At 34.4% G+C, this 16,213-nt stretch overlaps 1 protein-coding gene across 1 annotated transcript; it reads right to left on the reverse strand.

Moving 5' to 3' along the window:
- Positions 1-1,787: 1,787 nt before the first annotated feature.
- Positions 1,788-16,122, reverse strand: LOC136824150 (26S proteasome non-ATPase regulatory subunit 3-like). Its single transcript, XM_067080316.1, has 15 exons — positions 15,932-16,122; positions 10,367-10,516; positions 9,959-10,116; positions 8,968-9,104; positions 8,537-8,591; positions 8,192-8,248; positions 7,539-7,617; positions 7,068-7,171; positions 6,474-6,588; positions 5,608-5,701; positions 5,058-5,187; positions 4,695-4,757; positions 3,938-4,030; positions 3,423-3,473; positions 1,788-2,063 (listed from the first exon to the last, which is right to left on the reverse strand). Exons 1-15 carry the CDS (start codon positions 16,005-16,007, stop codon positions 1,989-1,991), a joined length of 1,437 nt encoding a protein of 478 aa, XP_066936417.1. The 5' UTR covers positions 16,008-16,122; the 3' UTR covers positions 1,788-1,988.
- Between the last annotated feature and the right edge of the window lie 91 nt (positions 16,123-16,213).

Raw genomic sequence — 16,213 nt, forward strand, 5'->3', positions numbered from 1 at the left:
AAACTCGGTTAAAGCATGAACGACTGGACATCCATCTCCTTTGTCTTTTCGTAGAAAGGGCTGCTAGCTTCGTTGCCGCCTCGTTAAAAGCATAAAATGAAACAATAGATTTTGATGATATACCACTTGGGAATACCTTGCTAACAACGTCAAAACTTCGACAAAAGTCTCTGTTGTTCTACTCTTCTCAAGTCTTTTATCTATATCATAACAAACATAACATCGTCAGTTTGTCAAAACTCCGACTAATTTATCTAACTTTTGACTTAAAAGTGTCTAATAATTTTAGAGAGTGTCACATTCTAATTTCGATATTCTTATTACACAGGTTCTCAACTTTGGCAAGCTATTTTTTTCAAGTCATAAAAAAATTATTGGAGTGATAAAAGGGATTCAAAAGTATACACGCAGTTGAAATTCTGCATTTCAAAGTTGAAAATGTTGATAAAATATATTACAAACTTGTAAAAAAATTCGAAAATAATTTCTTTGTACATTAAGAGTAATGTTCAAGCTCTATCAATCTTTTTACCTAAATAATTCGAAGAAATAAAATTATGACGGAATATTGTCGGATTTTTTCATACCAATTTTGAAATACAGGCGGCAACGAAGCTCGCTTTAAGGAGACAATAAAAGATAGATGTCCAGTTGTTTATATGTTCATGGTTAAAGTGAAGACTGACTGACAACCATAAATACTATTGAATCAACTAAAAAAGTAAGTCAAAAAACACAATCAATGGCAGGAAATATCCTGCCCTACTAAAATAGTGAACTAAAATTTTAAGCGATTTTAATGATGAGATATTAAGAAACTGTGCGTGCCAATTTTAGGTCCTTGAATCTTTTAATCTGGTATATGCAGTTCAAACAAAAGTAAATGTCCCTTAAGAACATCATCGTGCCAACTACTTGAAAATATAAATACAGCTTTTTGAAGTACCATTTAAAAACCCTTTAAGCGCTAGAACAGGTCTAAGCAAAACGACGGGCACATAAAAACTGAAAGATAAAGACGAAATGAACTTTTTGTAAGGATGGTTTAGATGGAGCCAAAGACGCCACAAATTCCAGGATACACAGGACAAAGCATCATGCAACCAACTACACGTTTTTTTCCTAAGAACATAAGGCTTCGAAGGCCAAAATATTAAGAACAAGCTAAGAACATTTTAGGGCTTCGCAGACTTTAAAACACACAATTTCTTGGGAAAATTGAAAACAATTCTTAAAAAATGGTGAAAATAAGAACATGTTAAGAACATTTTTAGGCTTAAAACTCAAAATGTTAAGAACATCCGAAGGCTTCAAAAGTTTTAGATGTTCTTATAAAAAAACGTGTAAAATATAAAAAGCGCCATTTATAAATACCTACCATATCGGATTAGTGGAAGCCTACGCAGTATAATTATAGATTATACCATGATTTTTGATTACCCAATTGATTGAAAAAGAAAATACAGAAATTCCAACCACTTTTACGGAGAATATCAACAGTTCACTGTACTAAGGAAAACTTGAAATTTTTATCAAAAAAATTTTCGAAAATTGTTTTGCCGAAGCAAGTATATACTAACGATAAGGATCCGATTTCAACTTTTTGCCTATGTCCAAAATCTAGATAAGAGAGATCCATTGAAAATAATGGAAAGTAACTTTCACGACAAAGGTCGAATCTAATCATGCTTGTCAACTTTGTTTTTTGGAATTTATGATGACGTCACTTTAGATGAAAGGTAGCTTTGTGATTGGAAATGATGATAAAAAAATGACATAATCAAAAATATTTTGTAATTATAAAGCTTCCGCAAAAAAGCTTATTTCAAATTTATTTCTAAGTTAACGCATTGTTTTAAATTGCAAAATAAAATTAGATCTAAAGTGTAGTTTATCTTGGATGAAACATCAATATCGGATCAATCGCGTAATCCAACCTAACCAGCCAAAAACATTGAAAATAAAAATAATGCATGCTATGATGCTACTTAGGGAAAGTCATCGTCATCTTCAGCGATTTCTTTGGCATACTCCAAGTCTTGTTTCTCTCGTTCACGTTGCTCCTAGGAAAATAAATGAACAAATGTGGAAAATCTAGATCAAGTCATAAAGAATGGTCATAATGTTTTTAACGTACTGAATATATTTTGATAGGAATCCTAAAAAGTATACAGTTGGTGCACTTGATGATACCTAAACTTTTCTAGTATTCATATGCACCACTGGAGAGTCTTCTGAAACTTTTAAAATTTTCCACCCAATACGTCACTTAAAACAATAGGAAAGTGACGTATCGGGTGTAAATTTTTGAGAATTCTCATGTTGCATATCATAAATACATAGGGGAGTCAGATATTAATGATATTGATGACGTTTTATACGGATACACCAAAAAAAACAACCTGTTGTTAGTGTCAAACACCCGCACTATTTTGATTGCTTCCGTATAAAACACTGGTATCCGGTGTTAAAGGACTATGAGAGTCATCTTAAGGAAACGAAATCAATTTTTGAGAAAAAACCATCAAATAATATTACTTTTTGAAACCCTTAAGTGGCGCACAAGTAGTTGCGGACTGGGGACAGGTTTTAAGAACCACTCAGTTCATGGTTTGTTATTGTTTAAGATATTTTGTGAAGTCTCGGTTCGATGACGTCATTTTTGAAGTGTGACAGGACAAAATCATATAATTTAATTGCGAAAGATTCGCTACACATTTCCCGCCTCCGAAAGTCCGAAAGTGAGTATTTTTAAAACAGACTTTGGACTCTACAGTCTCTGAAAAGCACGTTTGTATGCGTTTTGCAGCTGTAAAATACGTTTGTAGCAGAAACTTGGACCAGGAAAGAGCTATCCAGAACAATTAGATATTGTGTCCAAAATATCCAAGGTACCCAATGTAAGCTTGATAAAAAATACCGCAAATCATACTCAAAACTCGATAATGGATTAGTTAAATAAATGTGATTTTTTGGGGGTGTATGAAAATTTGCGGAATGTCTATACGAAAGTTTCAATTATGATCGACACAGGAGGGACAATCGCATCTTAATGTAACCGAAACGTTATTCAAAAATAATCAAAGAGACATTTGGTGGCAAGAAAGTATGCCATCCGAAACAAAACCAATGGCATTTTTTGGTTCCTAGACAAATAGACATTATTACGTGGGAGTTTCGTTAGTAGATTAGATTTCGCGTGGATCAATTTAAGGAAAATGTTTCAAGTTACCTAAAAATAGGGGTTATCACATTATACATTTTTTTTGATTATGAACACCAGCAAATTTTATTCGAGTCATGCAATTGTTTTTGGAACGCTTAATCTTCACATCATAGCTTTCAATTATTCTTAAATTTCTTTCTCAATAGAAAAAGATGTGACTAATAAACCTGACCCGTTGTAAAGAAATTCATCTTACCTCAAGTGTTTCGAGGTCTTTGTTGTATGATTTGGCTGGGTAACGCATTGCCTAAATAAGAAAACAAAAGAAAAATGATAATACCGGGTGTGCCACAAAAAGGTTTCTCTCTTTGATACTGATTTTCTCGAAATCTAAAAATTCTAAAAGAGCCATTCTTATTTCATTGGAAAGAAGAAAGGTAGGCTAAAACTTTAATGGGTCACTTATTAAATTAGATTCATTAGATCAAAAGTTATGCTCAATTGAATAGAAAAGTTACTTTCGGAAAGTACTCAAAAACGTTAAAAATCGACCTATCAAATTTGTATTTTAAATTTGGCATCCGGTATATTTAGAATCAACGTTGGATATTAAGAAGGGTGGATATAAATAAGGAAATCGTGGGTAACAATCAGTAAAAAGAGATCCCACGCCCATGCATATAACGTAAACTTAGAAAGGAAACCGCCATTTTCACGACGAGCAATTTATGTGAGTAGAATGTTACTATGGATACGAGGAATAATAAATACCTTGACGGATTGGTTATAAATATCCAAGCAAAAACTGATTCTTTGATGGAAGGCATTTTGAGGTTCGTTCGTTGTGTACACATCCACATTTTCCTGCAAAATGAGATTAAACAAGTATCATTTGTAATTCTATTGTTTGTATGCCTATTCAAGTCCGTTCACTAATACAATGGTGTTTAGTATTGCATACAATTACTTCCTAGATCAAAGGTTTCCAAGGTTTTTGTGACCAAATTTCAGCGGATTCGAGGTTTTTGGCCGTTTATAGCAGAGTTTGGCCAATGTTTTTAAATGTCATTATTTAAATTCTAAAAATAAAACCTTATTGAGAAACAGGAGAGACAAATTTAGTTTTCTGTTTACGCAAGGGTAATAGGATGATTGCGAGCTAGACTAGCACAAAAAAAAATGGAGACGAAGCACGATTTCAAACTGCAGTAACAACCCAAGACAAAGAAGATAAACAAACGCTACAAAAATCCAAATTATTTTAGGGTTTCAAGGTTTTTTCTAAAAAAACTACAATTTTCAAGGTTCATTTTCTTGGTATTTAAGTGCCTTCTCTATTTTAGGGTTTTGAAATCTATCATTTGAATGATTTGAACGAAAAACTATGTTAACAACATAGTTTACAAAGTTGAGCATAAGTCTCATCTTGTATTAGTCAGAGGAATCGTTTATCATTTTTAGTATGCACTGAAAACCTTCTTCCATGCTCTTTTTCAGGAATAATACAAGATGCAATGAAAAAGCTAACCTTAGATTGTACACATTTCATTTCGTGGTCGATCGTAGCATCGATAACACCGTCGCGGATTGCCTTAAAAGAAAATTGAGAAATTAACAGTATAAAACATCATCATGAAGTATTGAATTATTTGATAGAATACTGGTTGCTTGAATATAGGCATCCGTCATGTCATGTGTTACTTCTTATCTATCTAGCGCAAACTAGCGATTCCGACCTTCCTATTATTCCTATCTCTAAAGAAGGAGGTGACGAAATTAAAAGAGGGATATCGACATTAGACCAACTTATGGTAGCAAAGTAAATGAAAGCATTTTTTCAGCAGAACCCGTTGCATGTTCAATTAATTCTTTCTCATCAATTCTCTCTTACCTTGCTGACGATAAATTCGGCATCATCGGCAGAGTCCAAGCATAGCTTAGCAGCGATGTCGTTGAGCGAGATTCGAGAGTAGGATAAACTGATCATTCGGATTCCAGTCTTGATGACGTTGTGACGTAATCTAGAAAAGAAGAGGTATTTCACCTTATCGGCATTTTTTACGCCGGCCCTATTTTTGGGCTCGTGGCGTAATAAGGGCCGGCGTAAAAAGGGCCGATAAGGTACTCCGAGAAAAAGGCATTACATGCTTTCTGCAGAAACATCTGTCGGCATGACTGGCTATTTAAGTAAGATTAACACAACTTGGTCATTTTCATCATAGCATACGCTGGTTTAGATTTGCTGAGAAATATAAAATCAATGCTTTTATTCAAATGCATTTCCTTTTGAGTGATATTGATATTTGTTTTTAACTCAGTCTTGAAAAGGTGTAATTTTACAATGTTTCTACCTTATTGAGTTTGCGAATTCAATATTTACAAGCAAAAGCCAGTACTAATTTGACCTTCGTACTGGTAAAAAATTGCTAGTACATTCATACCTGATGATTAGAGTGTATGTTTTTTCAGCCAGAAACTTCTCTTTGTGTTGTTCGACAGTTTGGTTAAACAAGTTTAGGTTACCAGTTCGCACGGCTAAAAAGAAAATGAAAAAAGAGATCTTAACGGTTAGCCAAACACGGAGGAGATAGTAGCATAGTTTCTAGAGGGGTCAAGACCCCTCCTTAGGCAAGAGGACCCCCCCCCCTTAAGTGCTAACCCCCCAATTCATTTAAAATTTCACACCCCCCTTGGAAAATCAGTATAAATGAAACGATTGTACAAGAGTCATTATTAGGTTGGATAATTTTTGACCCCCCCTTATCTAAGAAGAACTCCCCCCTTATCTAAGAAGACCTCCCCCCTTAAGTAAGAGAAGACCCCCCCCCCCCTTAACTGGCAACCCCCCCTTAGGTAAGAAGAACCCCCCCCTTAACTGGCAACCCCCCCCCCCCGAAAGTCATACTTTTAACACCCCCTTGCTTTTGGTTCATCAAAACCCAAGGGGGGTAGAAACTATGAGTAGTAGCTGAAAATAGTCCTATGTTTCAGACAGGAATCAAGAACTTTAGCAAAATAAAGCTTATTCTCCCTAAGATATACTGGATTGTACAGTTTTCCTTGAAAAGATTTTCCTAACTAATGACAACAATATGTAAAATCTCAACAGTATTTTTGTGAGATATAATATAATAGAAATCTAATCTAATGACTTAAGCAGACTTAAGAGGAATCTGAGGAGCTTTATGGTTAGCAAAATTAGTTCAAGTTACTTTACGTCAATTATAACCAACAAAAAGACTTTCGTTTCGGAACAGAACAGGACCTTGATGCGTTATCAAAGTTTCATGCAAACTGTGTTTCTTACCTTGAGTTAATTGATAGTAAGGTGCAAGCGTCTTTTTAAGGAAGGTTTCTCGGAAAGTTTTGCGGTCAGGAATTTCTCCGAGGAGTAACTGAACAACGATTGCTAAACGATGAACCTAAAACGGATAAAAGGTATGAGTGGGCCGAAAGCTATATTTACCTTATAGAAAAATAATTCTCTGTTACAACTGTATTTTGAATCGAACGATGAATTAGAAATAGTTATAAATAAAATTGTTTATAAGAAATTTTAACTTCCATGAAACGGCTGTCTGAGACCAAGAAACTTAAATAAAAGTGATTTATTCAAGTTCCTTGCGGACACAGGAAGAACTTTGATTACTGCATAAAAAATCACAGAATCGACCTTTTCATAAAAGTATGTCACAAGCAACGCTTATCTCATTTTCAAAATATTGCTAAGGTAATTGATTCCCAAAGAAGTTCATAAGAAGCTGACTCTATTTATAAAAGTATGACTTGAAGACTCAAGGGATTTAATCACCTTAGCAATTGTTTCAAAACGAGGCAGTCGTTGCACTCAAAATAATTAATGAAAATGGAAATATATGAGTTGGACAGAGAATATACATACGTGCTGTTTGAAGCCGATAGCAACATTTTGAGGTGCTTTACGAATGGCATTCATCAGGTTCTTGTGAGCTTCAGAATAATCTAATTGGATGGCTTTGATTAAACCTACAACGTAATAAGGAAGCAGGCGTTTAAATGGTACAGCGCCAGTATAACCAAATAGTTCCATATTTCTTGCCTAATGTCTTCCGACATTAATTGTCTTCCGAATTGATCTACCACAACATTTTCAATCAGCTAATTGTTGGCCTAAAAGTTTTAAGGCTTTTCAAAAGATCATGTACAGTTATTTTCTATGAGAATTCTATCTATAAGAATTACAAGGCTCAGATTTGTCAAATTTTGAGAGTTTATCTGTTAGATCTTTTCTTCCTCATTTTCGCACGGGAAAATTTATTTCGACCATAAATACAACTACAAAACAACGACCTTGCGAATAATGAGACTTGGACAGATGAATATCTCTTCTTACCAATATAATACAGATATCTAGCCCAATCGTTATTGGATGCACTTTCGGGAAAGGTTGACTTTGAAACCAACTTGTCAGCCTGTAAAAAACAACAATAGAGGAGAGTCATGCATGTAGGCTCAATATGCTTAGCAAAATCTCATTTTTAGACTTAATTTATGCTTATTTATATGCTTAGATTTCGATTTGTTGATTTTCTTTGGGTTCAAGAAAATTTTGTATTTTTGAAAGTCGGAACATTGATTCGGCTCCAAAAATGAAAGTTTTCTTTGAAATTCTGCGCCGCAGGTGAAAATCTTTGGTCCAAGAAACAGCTTTAAAAGCAACCCTAAAAAGGTCAGCGTTTTAGAAAAAGCTTGGAGGTATGCTTAGCATTATGCTTATTTTTTGCCGAATTTGAGCCTAAGTATGCTTATAAACATTATGCTTATAAAAAATAAGAGTGTAGTGAAATGTACTAAAACTGATTAAAGTGAGATTTGAACTCACGATTTTCAATTGCTAAATGCAACTTCTGAGTCCACACTACAGACTTATTCGGGAAGGGGTCGAGTTTTGGCCTCCATTATAGTGAAATATATATATCTATACTAGACCGTTTTTTGGTTTTCAAAGAAATTCGACTTAAAGGTATAAATAAAAACATAACTTACTTGGTCGTACAAATTGTAATTGATATAATTTCGAAGCAACAGATTTTGCAACATAACCTACAAAGAATTAGGTAGAAATATGAAGAGAAAGAAAGTTATCTTTTTAAAGTTAATCTAAACAAAATTATTGTATTATTCAAAAAACGTGATCAAAAGTGCCCGAACAAAAATCAAAAAATATAGAAACGTGCAAAATGATATTTTCGGCACACACAGAGTATCCTATGAAACAGGAATCGTATACTTCCTCCTTAAAAAAAGAACCTATTTATTACTTGTTCAAATGTCTTATTGGGGAAATTCTATGAGATTCCCCTGTTATTGCTGATTGATATATATTGTTACCTGACCATCAGCATCATGACGCAACGTTGCAGTCCTCAAACGGGTGTGTAAGAAACTGAAAGAAAAGAAAGAAAGATTTCTTCACGTTCAGGTTTTAACAAGGAAAGGAACATCATATTTATTAAGCATCATTCTTTTTTTCAAACATCATTTGAAACCATCAAGTCTAATGTGAATTACAATCAAACCTGATTTTCTTGAATCTCTTGCTAACCTAAAAAAACAGCCATCTGGACGACGACGTCCGCACTATGTAAAGAAATCTACAGATAATTTTCGCTAGTTTGAAGTTGAATGGGAAGTCATGCTTTTTCGAATTATACAGAAAGATTCGAATTATACGAATAATAATTTATAAGGGTTTCCTTTGATGGAGCCTAATAATTAGTTCGAATAATAGAGAGATTCGAATTAGCGAGAGTCTACCGTACCTTCTAATGTCTTGTAGTTGACCGAGAATTTCGTAAATCCTGGAATGGTAAAAGTAACAGACAGCTGCTAACGAATCTAACGTCCTTCTGTTGTAAGCTGAAACTTTATCCACCAGCGATTCTGAACAAGCAAGAGCCTAAAAGAAAGTTGAATAGTAGAATCACATTAAATATCTTTGTGATAACTTTAAAATCTGTTATTTACTGCGTTGCTTTTAAGTTTTGTGCAGGCAACTAGCACCAAATAGCAATTGCATGTTCTTTGTATCTCGATATTCTTCCATTTTTTTTCTCAAAATTAACTATGTTGTAGATTGATCATGCATTGTAGTACTAACATAACTATTTTTTATTATATCAGAAAACAGAGAACGTGCTTTAGTTAGGGATAACTGTTTAAACCAGAGCCAGTTTACGAATTCGACTTTTACTCAATCTGGTTCACTTTTAATTTTGAACATACATCGTTCCTGAAGAATGGAAATAAAAGGCTTCAGTAGGCCTGATTGGTGTAATTATCGTGCAAATTTGGAGCAAAGCACCAAATTTGGACCAGACCTAATACCCTGTGGATTGATATTAGAAGGGCGGCCCAGAAAAATTTTAAGGGTAGCCCTTATTTCTGGACCCATTTTTGAAAACCTAGGCTAAAGCCCAAGGGCTCATTTTTTTATGGAAATTTCAAACTCATTTTAGGCCAAAACCAATTATAGAATCTGAAAGCTCTTGAAAAACTATAAAGATTACTTTTACGCGTGTATGGTCGATTTCTGTACTGAACGGGAGTTTTTTTTTGATAAAAAAGTGGTGGTTTCCCTCTCATTTTGGTCATAAATGACTTATAAAATGACACTTCTAATTTGTTACAAATCGGGCCTACTACTTTGGCTAGGGAATAATCTGAATCAAAGCCTGCGGTCAGATAAGTTTCACTTTTGAGCATCGATCAATACTGAAGTGAGTGTCTCCATTATTGAAGTGTTGTATGTACCTTTTCATTATTCTTCTTATCAATGAAATAAATGCAACATAAAAGGTGTAGATAGACATCCGTTTCAGGTAGAGATTGGATGCCAGACTTCTTAGGTGGTAGTTTCTCTTCTTCGCCTTGTTTAGCATCAAAGAAACCAAGAAGTGTTGATTTTGAAGCTAAAAAAATTATTTGGAACTAAAATTTCAATTTATGCAGGGAGTAATATATCCTATCTTCGACTGTCTTGGAAAATAAAATACTGGAAAAAAGCCTATGTAATATTAATTCGACAATGCTAAAAACATGAAAGGGGTTTTTCAAATGTTAAAACCGAAAGAAAAATGTTGAATTTTCAAATACGAATTTCGATATTGGTACTGTCCTTGTTGCCAGCTAAACCTGATGAAAACGAAAAATAAAACTCACCAGATAATGCATACAGTGACACTAATTTGGTGAGAATCTTCTCATTTAGCTTTTTCCTTGTTGAGACTAAGGAACGGAGGACTCTTGAGATGAATCGTGGTTCCTTGTTGAGAACTGATTTCTCAACTTGTCGTAGTTGTTCTTTGATATCTAGAATGTAAAACGTATCGTTATCAATAATTTGTATTATATCTATACTATACAGAAAGGGTTATTTTGGAAGCTTCATGTCCCATGTCCCAGGGTGGGCACACCGTTCATTGACCAGGTGAGTGGGTTACTGGTGTGTTCCAGGTTGGTCAGCAACGTTGATATAAATTAATTTAAAAAATAGTCGAAAAGTTTTTTACGATCTGATTACCAAAGACTTTTTTAAATTCATTTCTCTCAATGATTCTATTTTCATTTCTTCTTAAAAAAATCCATCTTAATTCAATTTTACATTTTTAAAAAGAGATGGTAAACATTAAAACGTCTTCTGCTAACTTAAAATTAATTAACTTTTTTTTCCTTCTCGTGATTAGTATTAGTATTCAAAATCATATACTCAATATTTTGTTTAAAATCAGAGGTATAAGCAAATACCTTATTCTTATTGTTATGGTTGTAACTGGCCTGACCATTATTTTTTCCTTAACATTTCCCGAAACACTTTATCCTGCTTTATATCAGAGATTTTTTCAGATTTGGCAGTTACAACTAAAATTCTATATCAAGATTTACAGGATTTTGAGTGCACATTGAATTTACCATCGCTTTCAGCAGTTTTATTTTCAAGCCAACATCTTGACAATGGGTTGCTTGTTACAGGGATTTGTACAAATAACCAAACATAGAAAATTTTCCAAATCTTCCAAACAAATAAAAAATGAAACTTTTCCATGTTTCCCTTTTTCGCACATACCACTGAAAACAAAAGTAAAATCAGCCTGCACTCAGAAGTTTTAGTCTAAATTGAGAGAAGGGTATTGAGATTAGATGGGAGATGCTGACATTAGATCTCATTTGAGGATAGTGAGGATAGTGGTTAAAAGTGGTTCCATTGGACAATTAGTCACATTACTCATTAGCGTACTGCTGCATTGCTTATCAAAGATTAATGCTGCGAAAGTGCTTTATCGTTTACTTGACTGGGCAAGCAAATGAATGCGCCGCAAAACTTCTAAAGGGGTTTATTAAAAAAATAAACTGGCACTTTAAAATGAAATTAACATTAAAAAACTAGCTAAATCTATCTACTTCTTCTCTAAGTCTAAGTCTATTCTTGTGTATCCAGGACACTCTATTCATAATCAATCAATCAACTTTGAACCAGACGGTACTAATCAAAAGGGTGTCTACAGAATTTTTGTTACCATTTTCAAGGTTTTCAAGGTTTTTTTGGCAATATTCTAGCAATTTTTCAAGGTTTTTTGGGCCATTTATTGGGCCATTTACAGCCATTTATTGGGTATTTTCAAGGTTTTTCAAAACTCAAATTGTTTTAAATAGTACGTATCATCGTTCTTGACGAGGTGCGTGGAAGGCTATTACTACCATTTGGTCTATAAAAATGATTGCGAGCGAAGTGAGCAAGAAAATTTTTGGAGTTTTAGAATCGACCAAAACTTCAGTGAGGACCCAAGCCAAAACAAGACAACTATACTGTGACAATCATGCTTTTTCAAGGTTTTCAAGGAATTCTTACAGATTACATTCACTTTCAAGGTTTTCAAGGTTGCTTAGTCCAATTTCAAGGTTTTCAAGGTTTTCAAGGTCCCGTAGACACCCTGAATCAATGTTTCCCTTTGGCATAAACAAGATGCAGAATATTTCAACCTCCACAAAATTTTCAACATCTTTCCAAGAATTTCCGAAAGTTTTCTGTGTGTGCATCATCGTTGAGAAAGGTGGAGAAGGTGAAAGTTTTGAGAAGAATGCCTCGTTTGAACTGTTGCAGCTCATCTTGATTCACAGATGATGGAATGTATTTACAGGGATGCATAACCTTGCAAATGAGTTCTTTTTATATAATGTAATAAATTTCCTGATGCATAAGCTCGTTTCGTGTCTCTATGCATTACAATCATTTTAATACCGTAAGTTGGTCTAATCTTAAAATTAAATAGGGATGTCCCTCTTCTAACTTCGACATCCTTCTGTAAAGATAGAAAAAATAGGAAGGTCAAAATCCTAGATTGAAATTTTCTTTGCTGAGCAATCAGTTGAGGAGTCCATCAGTGATTACGACCTTCCTACCATTCCTATCTCTAAAGAAGGATGTTGACATTAGACCAACTTACGGTATATATTTGAATAAACAAACACTTGCACTATTTTTCAACTTTTATTTTTATTTTTAAATGCTTTTATATGTAGTGATTATAATGAACATTCATGTTTAATGCTACTTAAATATAGAGATGATAGATCTATATAGATAGATATAACTCTCATCTAGTTCTAATAATTAATGAGTCACATAATACGCTAACGTACATGATATTAATTCTTCAGTTAGGGAAACCATCCAGGATCCTACCATTTTATCAGCCAGCAAAAATTAAATGACACTTGTAAACTCAAGTTTCGTACCATTTTCCAGAGGAAAGACAGAGGCGTCTGCTGCTGAGAGGGTGGTAACCCCAAAACGCCAAAAATGATCATCCAACAGAAGGTGAGTTAGTTGCCGCACTAGTTACATCATGCACTCCACCACAGCACGCAATGAACAGTGTTTCAGTGAATATCAATAATTATAAAAATATCTTATGTGCTTAACTTCAGTAGGCTTTGAGTGCTTCATTGAAGATGAAGGAGGAGAATGATAAAAAATGTGCTGGTTAATTTTGATAAATAGATTTGTTCTATCATTGTTGAAAGCAGAAATTTCTTACAGCCAATGTTTGCTATATCTTTTTGGCAAAAAACATTAAGAAAGACACAAACGTAATTTTTTTATGAGTGATAATGTTTCCATTTTTTTGATTGCAGCCCCTCGTACAGGAGCCTCGCCAAATGTTCCTAATTGTCCTTGTTGTTCAAATACATCCTGTCAGCTAGTCACACTAGTGTCCCTCTGAAATGCGTATCAAAGATTAATGTTGCAAAAGCGCTAAATTGTTTATTGACTCGCCAGCAAAAAAAATGCGCCGTAAAACTTCTAAAGGGATTCATGAAAAATTAGCCTGGCGCTTTTTAATGAAATTAACATTTTCAAAAACTATGAGAAATTGTCTAAAATTTGAGCCATAGATGAAAAAATTTGAGCCAAGCCAACCTTGAAAACTAATTTGAAGATCAACTTCCCAAGAAAAAGATCTACGGGAGAGACGGAACCCATGAAATTTTGCCGGACCTCAAACACTGACCCATTGATATACATGTGCGGAATTATTTTTACTTTTGCGTAGTTGGTGGCGGACACAAACCTTAGTTATTTCTATTTGTGTGTGTATATGATCTAGGCCTGACAATGGAAACCTAACAATTTTTTATTAACGGCCTTTGTAAAGTGAAAATCTTCTAGAATAGAAGAAAAAATGAAAACACAAAAAGACAATTCCATTTCATTGTTTGGAATTTAATACACCTTTCCCGTTATTCAAACTTCCTGGAAAAAATGTGTACTCCACTGTTGTGTATAAACTTGTTAGGGAGGTCTAAACGAATGCGTTTTGGCCTGCGAGGGGTTAGGGAAAGTGGATTTTCAGCTTTTAACTTTTGATAGCGATCTTTTTTAATAGCAAAAAATTTTCAGGGTGGTCCTATTTAGAAAAAGAACATACTAAAATTTGAAGGATTTTGATCGATGGAACTTTAAGAAAAGCTCCAGAGACCAAACGCTGGAGAGCATCAAAATAATGTGTGTTTATGATTAATGTTTTGTGAATTACGGGAAGGCTTTATTCCAGAATATTATCAACATCAACAATACAATAGCTAAAATCAGTTAGTGGAAGTACCTCAACTTTTTACAAGTTATTTTCGCTAATGGAACAAAAAATAAATAAATGAAAAAATATTAATATATTTTTATTATGGAAACCAAATGAGTGAGAGAACAAGACAGTCATATAACCTACAAGTTGTAGTTTACCAAATTGTTAAGATAAAATGACATACTTTTTAACAACTTTTTTCCCAGTTTGCAGAATATGGCAAGGCTGCCAGTCTAAGCTTAAACTCCTATGTCAGGATTAGAAACTAGGCTAGTCTTACCTCTTTTATCTTTTCCTTTACGACAATACAATGCTGACAAGTTGACACAACGCATGTGTACATGTACATTGACAAGTAATCCCTGAGAGAAGTTTATATCCAAATCTGCAACAAAAACGAAAGTGGTCTCTTCTACTGATTGCTTCCCAGCGCTCCTTCGCTCCTGTTTATCAACTTTCCACCAATGAGGTTGCTGCATTTCAAACGGCTTTTCTTTTTGGCACCCGTGGCCTCTCAGTGCCTTGCACGACGGGCGGCTGTAAAATCCCACCCTTCATGTATTTGTTTCAATCTGTGATCCGTGGCTTAGGTTTTTTCTCATCTTCAATTTACTGAAGAAAGCGGGAATTTGATGTGAGAGTTAGATTGCCAACAAAGTACCGTTAAAAATCATTGAATAAAAGAAGAACTTAAAATCTTAAATATTTTCATTTTAAAGAATAGGTGCAAAAAAGTGAAACATAGAAAAGTTTCATTTTTCATTGAATTACAGTAATCGAAATGAGAGACTTGGAAAATGTTCTATGTTTAGTTTTTTGCACAAACTCCTGCAACTATGGGCGAGCACCCAGTTGCTAAGATGTTGGCTTGAAATCGAAAATGAAACCACTCAAAACAAAAGTAAAATCGGCCCGTACTCGAAATCCCGTAATCTTGATATACGAGTTTAAGTCTACACTGGCTGCACTCAAGGAAAAATTTGGAAATACCAAGTTCCGCACTGGAAGAGCGCACCTGAAAAATTTTTGTCCGGACAAGGTGCATATATATATACCTTGGAAATTGGCCCAAAAAGGCAAAAAAAGGCTAAAATTAGCTGCACTTGAGGAGAAAATAGCGAAACTCTGCATTTAGGGTTGAAAAACTGTCTGCACTTGCACCTGAAACCTTAAAATTTGCACCTGCACTCAACTTTTTCCGAGTCGTGCACTCGAGATCTTGACACTTGAGCAAACGTGCCACACTTCTGCAAACTGCTAATTGGCTTTTTTCTACGTCAATTTTTTGAAGCGTAGGAGAATGTGTCTATCTATAAGGGATTTTATAACACTTCATGGCAGATTAAAAAGACGATCAGAAAACAAAAGCTTCTTCATTTTTCATTTTCGCATATTTATGATGAGGAAGAAAAGAATGAAATTTTCAGAAGATGCTTTATTCGATATGAGGATTCCCATTTCCTTAAAATCGCAATTCCCCATGGTTGCAAAATGGTGGCAATGGGTAATTCCTTTGTTCTTTTGCTATTTTCTTTTGTTCTGTGTGTCGTAAAGACGCTTCACAAATCGAAGTACTTCCACTGACTGAAAATATGTATGTGGCACCAAAATTTTATGGAAAATATATAAAAAAATCACTACAAACCTTCATAAGACAGCTTCTCGATTTCTGCTTGAGATTTTTCAGGTGTCTCATCTTTCATTTCAATATCTTCACCCATTTTGAAGGAACAGTTAGATGGACAATTTAAATTTGATTTCGTGGTGAATTCTTCTTTCCAATTTGAGCACTAATAAATTTCCCGCTACTCGGCTACCATTAATGATGCAGCACTTTTAGAGTTCACCCTCCTTCAAAAATAATAACAAAATAGTACTTTTACTCTGAATTCAGCTCGCTGGAGGAGAGCTTTGGGCTTGTGCCCGG

This window comes from Clytia hemisphaerica, unplaced genomic scaffold (genome assembly GCF_902728285.1).
Source record: "Clytia hemisphaerica strain Z4C2 unplaced genomic scaffold, Clytia hemisphaerica genome assembly, whole genome shotgun sequence".
In the NCBI taxonomy this organism is placed as follows: Eukaryota; Metazoa; Cnidaria; class Hydrozoa; order Leptothecata; family Clytiidae; genus Clytia; species Clytia hemisphaerica.

What these genes read in the sequence shown, in the direction of transcription:
- LOC136824150 (XM_067080316.1), bottom strand. Translation starts at nt 16,007, where the DNA reads ATGGGTGAAGATATTGAAATGAAAGATGAGACACCTGAAAAATCTCAA. An exon ending in CGAGAAGCTGTCTTATGAAG is followed by an intron (nt 10,517 to 15,931) that starts GTTTGTAGTGAT and finishes TTTACATTCTAG; the next exon opens with ATATCAAAGAACAACTACGA. An exon ending in TGAAATGTGTACAATCTAAG is followed by an intron (nt 4,031 to 4,694) that starts GTTAGCTTTTTC and finishes CTCATTTTGCAG; the next exon opens with GAAAATGTGGATGTGTACAC.